General features: G+C 44.0%; 1 protein-coding gene and 1 long non-coding RNA gene across 2 annotated transcripts in view; one reads left to right on the top strand and one right to left on the bottom strand.

Annotated features, from left to right (window-relative positions):
• Positions 1-1296: 1296 nt before the first annotated feature.
• Cxcl17 (chemokine (C-X-C motif) ligand 17) overlaps positions 1297-8537 on the bottom strand; it is a 14352-nt gene continuing 7111 nt past the window's right edge. The window contains exons 2-4 of the mRNA XM_005412354.2: positions 4423-4503; positions 3700-3801; positions 1297-1698 (exon numbers count right to left, since the gene is read on the bottom strand). Of these exons, the coding sequence (XP_005412411.1) occupies positions 1601-1698; positions 3700-3801; positions 4423-4503 (281 nt within the window). The 3' untranslated portion in view covers positions 1297-1600. The remainder of the gene's footprint in view (positions 1699-3699; positions 3802-4422; positions 4504-8537) is intronic.
• Positions 7043-8537, top strand: part of LOC102020492 — a 25369-nt gene continuing 23874 nt past the window's right edge. The window contains exon 1 of the long non-coding RNA XR_001232300.1: positions 7043-7961. This is a non-coding gene — a long non-coding RNA (uncharacterized LOC102020492). The remainder of the gene's footprint in view (positions 7962-8537) is intronic.

The raw sequence follows: 8537 nt of genomic DNA, 5'->3' as shown, positions 1-8537 counted from the left end.
GAGGCTCTGTGCCTTCTGCTCTCCCCAGAAGGGAGGGGCTTGGCCTCTTGTGTCATAAATAGGGCCCCACCCTCCCACCGGTCAGTTAAAAGGCTCCTTTGCATGAGGAAAACACCCCAGTGTGGTCTTCTGTTTCATCTGGGACCAGACAGGCCAGTTATGGATGAGTGCTTCTTTTCTTTCCCCTTCCTTTCTCCTTCTGATGTTTGAGGAAAGGGTCAGAAAGGGACAGAGTATACTCCTAATCATTTTCCCTCTTTACTCATTACTACAACTGCTTGCCAGTTTAACCTCCTTATATCGTCGTTCATCACACCAATGCTAAAAAAAAAAAAAAAAAAAAAAAAAAAGGGAAGTCCTCCTGTTTTTATAGCCAGAAGCCCTCTGGAATGACATTTGAGATTCTCAGCTGGGTGTGGTGGCTCACACCTGTAATCCCAGCACTCAGGAGGCTGAGGCAGGAGGATCATTGCGAGTTCAAGACCATCCTGGGCTGCAAAGTGAGCTCAGGGCCAGCCTGAACTGCACAGTGAGACCCTGTCTCAAAAAGACAAAAAAAAAAAAGAGATTCTCCACACTATCTTTCTGGTCTTAAACTATCATTGTGCATCTATTCCTTCTGAACTAGCTTGGAAACCTACAGATTACAGTTACTATTGACGATAATGAGAGAGATAGCAATCATACATACCGTAGGCTGCCTACATCCTAGGAAACTGTGACAGCTTCTAATATTTTCCATAAGACGATGTCTGATTCATTGCTATATCTGCTTTCTTTGCTCCGCCCAGCTCTTACCTCAGGAAGATTTGTTGAATGAGAATAGAAAGGAGGGAATTGGTATCTGCCTGTAATCCTAGCTACTCAGGAGGCTGAGGTAGGAGAGGCAGCCTGGGGAACTCAGGAGACTCCGTCTCAAAATAAAACAAAAAGAGCTGGGGATATAGCTCAGCACTCCCTGGGTTTCAATCCCTGGTACCCCACACCCCCAGAAAAGAAAACAGTAAGAAATTGAGCAGTAGAGAAAGAGTAAGGGTCTTGGACAGGGGTGTATGTAGACTCTGGGCTGGACTTGGAGTGAACAGGGCAAAGTGGATCGCGTGGATTAAATGTGAATTGTTAGACTCCATTTAAAAGAAGTGAATTTTTAAAAAATGAAATTAAAAAAAATTTAAATCGGGCATGGTGGCGCACACCTATAATCCCAGCACTTGGGAGGCTGAGGCAGGAGGATCGTTGCAAGTTCAAGACCAGCCTGGGCTACAAAATGAGATAAAAGAAATGAATTTGACCCTATTACATTTAAAAACATTTATTAACTTCCGTTTATTACTTTCTGGGTTGTATTTAAGGTCAAGTGAGACCGGCTAGAAGCATAGGGTTTCCTACTTTCTTTCAGGCAATTGGGTAATTAAGCTTTAAACTGGGTAAGAGGGAAGACACGGGGAAATGCAGAAGAAAACAGTAGAAGAAGCAATGGTCAGTGTGATGTGGGGAAAAATGCCTTTGGAGCACAGCTTGGCTGAGGGAGAGCGACGGGAAGGGTGTGCTCTAGGTGTGTTCGCTGCCTTTTTGATTGAGAAGGTGTAGTTCAGAGCCCTTACAAAGGCAGGGCGATGCTTGCTAGTTGACACTGTTTGAGAAACTCCTGGCAGGCTCTGGAGTGCTTGCTTGGCTTCCTGTGGTGCCTTTGGTGTCCTAGGGTACAAATAAAGGAGAGGCTAGTGCTAAACGTTTTTAAAAGTTTAGTTTCAACGAGAGCTTTAAAATGATAATAGTAAGATCTGTCTAATAGAAAACAGTCAAATTAAAAACATTCAAGAAGTAAAAGGTTTTCTACCAACCTGCTGTTAATAACTCTGCTATACATTCTTCCCAATCTTTTTGGATATAAACATAACAGCTTACTTTTATTTGTTTACTTACTTATTTATTTATTTTAATAGTTTACTTTCAAAAACAAGATGAACTGGGCATGGTGACACACACCTGTAATCCCAGCACTCTGGGAGGCTGAGGCAGGAGGACTGAAGATTCAAGGCCAGCCTGGGCTACATAGTTAGTTTGAGGTCAGCCTGTAACATAGCAAGACCTTGTGTCCAAAGTCCAACAAAACAAAACAAAAACAAAACTAAAAAATAAAAAGATTATACTTGTATTGCTTTGCCTGGCACCTTGAACAAGTCTTTTATTATTGCCAAATACTATTATTGCCAAATCTATAGAAATTTATGAAAACACAGGCGTTGAGGTAGAGCTCTCCTGAGTGGGGTCACCACCCTTAGAGGAGAGCAGAAGGAGCTAGGTCACTCCTTCTGCTGCATGAGAGCACAGGTAGGATCATCTGTGAACCAGAAAGTGGGCCCTAAATTTACTGGTAACTTGATTTTGGACTTTCCAACTTAGTTGAATCCACCAATTATGAAAAATGTATTTCCACTATTTATAACTATTCCATCTATGATATTTTGTTATAGCACCCTCAAAGAACTAAGACGGGGATCTGGGGATTTAGCTCAGCGGCACAGTGCCTGCCTGGCAAGTGCAAGGTTGTGAGTTTGATTCCCAGTACCAGAAAAAAAAAAAAAAAAAAAAAAAAAAAGAACTAAGACAGTGCATGAAATCATGCTATAGTTCTTCCCTTGTGTCTTTTGATCAGTTTCTAGAGGAGTTATGAGCAATGCTGCCAGGGAGTTGTACATGTCTTCTACTGCAGCTATGTGTAACAGGAAAGCCCCTCCCCCCAGGCACTATACTTCAGTTTCTTAGTTCCCCAGGTTCTATTTCTGGTTGCTTTTGGTTTTTTAGAAACGGCTGGTCACTGTGATGCATATTATAAGAACCAATCCCCAACTGACAAGCCATTCTGCCTCTGCACGTCCTGCTTGCTTATCCGTGTAAGCTCTAGACCACCAGAAATCATGGCCTGTCGACGTAAATAAATCTGCCTCCAAATCCTGGTGTCATTTCGGTGCTTCTGCTTGCTGTAGCAGGTGAGCGTTCCTTTTGAGTATATACCTAACGATGGAATTGCCTGGTCATATAGTACACGTGGCTTAAGCCTTACTACGTAACTGCCAACACTTTTGCAATGTGATTTATCATTTACACTACCACTGTCAGCGCAGGAGAGTTTCTCTATTCGTCGCCAATGCTTGGTATCATCGGACTTTAAAAATACTTCGTCAATTTGACAACTGTACAGTGATAATCTCATTCTGGTCTCACTGTGTAACCCAGGCTGGCCTCAAACTTGAATGGATCCTCCTGCCTCAGCCTCCCAAGTGCTGGGATTACAGGCATGTGTTACCACCCCTGGCTCATTTGGGACTTAATCCACACTTTCTAAATAATAGTAAGATTAAGTGTCATTTCATGTGTTTATTAGCTATTTGGTTTTTCTCATCTGTGAAGTGGTTAGTCAAGTGTTTTGCCTACTTGACAGTTGTATTGCTTGCCTTCTCACTGATCTACAGGGATTCTTCACATAATCTTAACACACTAATCCTTTGTAGGTTGTATAAATCACAGTCATCTCCTACTCTCTAGCTTGTCTTTTTTTTTTTTAAGGCAAGGTCTTGCTCTGTAGCCCAGGCTGGCCTCAAACCCTTGGTCCTGCTCCCTCAGCCTCCCAAGTGCAGGGGTTACAGGTGTGCACACCCACAACCTGCTAAGGAAGGCCTTTCTCTTGAAACTCACTGCTTTTCTTCACGTTGACCTTGACACGATCACAGGGACATTGCTTCTTTGGCAGCCGGGACACTGCCATGAGTTTTCTCCTCAGGGCTCTCAGGAACCAATCTGAAAGAACAGGTTGCTGCTTAGATAACCGGAGGGCTTGTGTGTTTGAGAGCAGGGAGTGGGGCGGGGCCTTCCTTGCCCTCTTCTGGGCCTTTGGGCTCCTCTCTGGTACCGCAGTGGGCTGTGAACACTAGGACCTCTGAGTTGTTTCCCCTGAGCTCTGCAGGCAAGGATTTGGCGGCAGGTGTAGAGGGGGCCCCAGGATATCATTGACAGACCAAAGGATGAAGAGTGAGACTTGGTGTGATTTTTCTAGGGCTGCTCTACCTTGGGCAAGAGATCTTGCCTCCCTTTTGGTCTTTGCCGTGAGTGAAATAAGGCTCAGAATAGCATCCAGGATGCCTTTGGAGGCGCGGGGCGGGGAGAGTACAAGTCCTTTTGGAAGGCAGCCCTGGTCTTTTTGGGGAAAAGGGAAGGGGGCGGGGTCAGCTTGCGATTTTAGCTGTTAATCCTCCAGACCCTGGGGGCATCTAGTTCTTGCCTGTGCAAGAAAGAACAGAGAGCAGATTGTGCAGGGCTGCTGAGGTCAGCTCTCATCGCATCTGCGTGGGTCCCGGAGCCCAGGGCAGACCGCTGAGGTCACGGCGGTGCCACCATTGTTATCCATGTGGAGCTACTGACCTTTGCACTCGCATTCCTGGCCGCCTTCGCGGAGCCGGCTCCTAGGAGCCTGGCGCTGGTCCCTGCGGCCTCTGGCGACCCCTGTTGAGAGGAAACGGATCACTTGCAGGCTCTGGAAAGGGAAGGAGCCGCAGGATCGGTCTGCCTGCCGCACCGTGCTAACGAGCTCCGCCCGGTCTGTTTCGCCTGCTTTGTAACTTTGACAGTCTAGGGTATTTCAGGAGAGGAGCATTTAAAATGGATAGGGAGTGGAGGTTTAAAATTTAGCCTAGAGAAAAGCTTAGCCCAAGGTAGGTGGAGAAAGACTGGCTTTTGAATGGAAGAAAGGATAAAAGGTGGGGGTTTCCTAAGACTCTGACGCTTCCCTGAGCCCCATGTTTAAATACTTATGACTTAAGGAACGGGAGCAAGGGGCACATTAGTCCACAAGGCAAGATTTCCACCTGACCTCCAAGTCGCTGTATTTGAATCCACAATCCCAGTTCAACTCTAGAACGATGTTATTTATGTTTTGCCCTCTAGAACAAATACTTTTTTTCCTGGTCTTTCCCCAAGCCAAGTTTACTGTGATGCCTGAAAAAGATTGCTTTTGGATCTCGCTGTATTACTTAGGCTGTCCTTGACCTCCTGGGCTCTAGCAATCCTCCTGCTCCAGCCTCCCGAGTATGCCAGGCAGCCAGGTGCCTGCCATTGCACCTGACTCTAAGATATTTTTGTGACAACCAAGGATGATGGTGTACAGATTTGAGGTCCTCACACTAAAACTGGGCCCACACAACGCCTCCACTATATGGTAGTTTCTGATATTTCTTGGCACAGTCAGTTATGCCTTTCCCACGGTTCTCATTGTGTTTGTACGCAGCTCCAACCCTTCCTCCAGCTAGCGTTTATTGTGTGAAATTGGTTATGGACTGGACCGTGCCCCACAGACTTCACATGTTAAAGCCCTACCTCCCCATACCTCAGAAGGACTCCACTCCAGTCTGACCGAGGTCCTTAAAAGAAGTTGAGACTTGAACACACAAAAAAGCCCCTCAGGATGTTTGAACATAGAGAAACAACCATGTGAGGGTACAGCAAGAAGATGTCTCAACTAAATGTTTGTGTCCCCCTAGAATCCTTACATTGAAATATTTAAAAAAAAATTTTAAGTGCCTGCCTGGCAAGCTCAAGGTCCTGAGTTTGATTCCTGGTACCAAAAAAAATTTTTTAAATGTTTGTTAGTACGTGTTTGCAGCATGTAATGATTCCCCTCGTCATGGGGGCTTGGCACACGTGCATAAGACATCTTAATTCTTTTTTCGTACTCTGTTCCCCTCTATCCCTCCTCCCTCCAGTTCTTGGTACCCTTTCTTTTTGCAAAAGATCCATCTCCCTATTCCCTACTGTCTATATTTTATTGTGCTCTTTATTTATATTTTGGGTTTCTCATATTTAAGCTCATGTGTGTGTTTCATTGCACTTAACGTTATGGTCTTAAGGTGCATCTATTTTCTTACTAATGATTCAAACTTATCTTTCTTTATGGCAGAGTAGTACTCCACTGTGTATAAATTCTACCCATTTTCTTTATCCACCCATCCATTGATGGACATATAGGTCACTTCTAAGATTTAGCTATTATGCATTGTGCTGCTATAAACATGGATATACCTGTATCACTGTGATATGATGTCTTTCACTTTTTCAGGAAGATCCCTGGAAGGAGTATAGCTAGGTCTAAAGGAATTTCTATGTTTAGTTTTTGAGGAGTCTCTACTATGGATTCCATAGTGGGGGCACTAGTTTACATTCCCGCCAACAATGTAGAAAGCTTTCTTTTTCCCTGAAGCCTCATCAGCATTCATTACTATTTGATTTTTGTGGTGATAGCCATTCTTTATAGATCAAGATGGAATATATTAGTATTGCTTTAATTTGTATTTCTTGAATGGCCAGAGATGCTGAACATTTTTTTTTTTATGTACTTATTGGTCATTTGTACTTCTAAAAAGTATCTCTTCATTTAAGTTGCCCATTTTTTGTTTGGGTCTTTCATTTGGGGGGAATCTATTTTTTACACTTTTACTTATTTATTTTTTTTGAGACAGGTTCTTGCTATGTAGTTCAGGCTGGCCTCAAACTCACAGTGGTTGGGCTGGGGATATAGCTCAGCAGCACAGTGCCTGCCTGGCAAGCTCAAGGTCATGAGTTCAATTTCTGATACCACAAAAACAAAACAAAATAAAACAAAACAAAACAAAACTCAGAATCAGCCGGGTGTGGTGGTGCACACCTGTAATCCCAGCACTTGGGAGGCTGAGGCAGGAGGATCATTGTGAGTTCGAGGTCAACCTGGGCTACAAAGTGAGCTCAAGGCCAGCTTGAATTGCATAGTGCGGCCCTGTCTCAAAAAGACAAAAAACAAAACAAAACAAAACTCAGAATTGCTTCAGCCTCGTAAGTGTTGGGATTATAGGTATGTACCACTATGATCAGCTGCATGGGGGGGGGTTAGGTTTTTGAGTTTTTTTTTGTTTTTTTTTTGTTTTTTGTTTTTGTTTTTGTTTTTGTTTTTCTCCGGTACCAGGAACCGAACTCACTACCTTGCGCTTGCCAGGCAGGCGCTTTTGCCGCTGAGCTAAATCCCCAGCTCCAGGTTTTTGAGTTTTTAATATACTCTAGATATTAGCCCTCTGTCTAGGGAATAACCGGCAAAAAATTTCCTCCCTTGGGTAGATTGTTTCTTCACTTTGTTGGTTGTTTCATTTGCTGTGCAGAAGCTCTTTAATATAATCCCGTTTGTTGATTCTTGATGTTATTTCTTGTGCAACCGGGCTTCTATTTAAGAAAGACCTTGCCTACGCCTAGTTTTACTTATTTTATCTTCCAGTAGATTGAGTTTCTGTTTTAAACCTTAGATCTTTGACCCACTTTGATTTTAGTTTAGTGCGTGGTGAGAGATACGGCTCTAGATCCAATCTTCTGCGTGTGTATGGCCAGTTTTCCCAGCACCATTTGCTTCAAGGGGCTGTCTTTCCCCCAGTGCATGTTTTTGGCTCCTTTGTCAGAAATCAGATAGCTAGATGCGCCTGGCGGTGTCTCTGCATCCTCTATTCTGTCCCACTGACCCACAGGTTTGCTTTTGGCCAGTGCCGTGTTGAAATCTTAACCCTCAGTGTGATAGTATTAGGAAAGGGACCTTTGGGAGGCAATTGGGTGGTGAAGATGGAGCCTGCATTAGTGAGGTTAGTGCCCTAATCAAGGGACCCCACATCTCTCTCTCCCTCCCTGTCCCTTCCCCGCCTCTTTCAGATATAAGTAGCTGCTGTGTCCAGGCTGAAAAAGGACCCTTGTAGATGCCCAGTCACGCTGATGCTCTGAGCTCGGGAATCCCACCTCCAGAGCTGTGAGAAATACATGTCTGTTGTTCATATGTTGCTGTCCATGGCACCTTGTAGTATGAGCCCAAAGGAAGACAGCAACTATTTGCAAACCATGGACAGAGGCTCCCCTGACAGCACACCTGCCGAGACCTTAGATGTTGAGTCTCCAGAACGGTGAGAAAATAAATTTCTGTGGTTGAAGCCACCCAGTCTCCGCTATTTTCCTAGGCCAGTTCTAGCAAATTAAAACAGTCTTTCTCCCTCAGAACACTTAGAAGTAATCATGCAGTAGCCATTCAGCTACGCAGTTCCTGGGCAATGTTGTTTGGTAAGTAGACAAACAAGTTATTTGGAGCCGGCCCGAGAGATCAGCTGATCAGATTTCCCAGACCTGTGTCCTTTCCGCCGCACAGATAGAGAACGTTGTCTCATTTCTCCTACTGTGAGTTTTCAAATGTTCTCATGAGCTGTTCTGAGAGCTGTTCAGATAAATTAAACAAGTGGAGCCCCAGCCATCGAAATTTTTCTAACATTTTACTCTGATATGACCTCTCCTCTTTGTTCCAGAGAAAAGCCACAGAGTATTAGGGTGAAAAGCAAAGTTGGAAAATATTTAATTAAATCCTTTAATTGAGAAGGTTTTTCATTCTAAGTATATAATACAAATATTCTAGAAAAAATCTTGAAGGTACAACAAATAACTCATTATTCTTACTAACTGTTGGTATTTGGGCACACTTGGGCATACCT

The sequence above is a fragment of the Chinchilla lanigera genome, unplaced genomic scaffold, assembly GCF_000276665.1.
Source record: "Chinchilla lanigera isolate Chin_1 unplaced genomic scaffold, ChiLan1.0 scaffold00154, whole genome shotgun sequence".
Classification (NCBI taxonomy): Eukaryota; Metazoa; Chordata; class Mammalia; order Rodentia; family Chinchillidae; genus Chinchilla; species Chinchilla lanigera.
The sequence above is the reverse complement of the archived record's forward strand: the minus strand, read 5'-3'. Positions and strand labels throughout refer to the sequence as shown.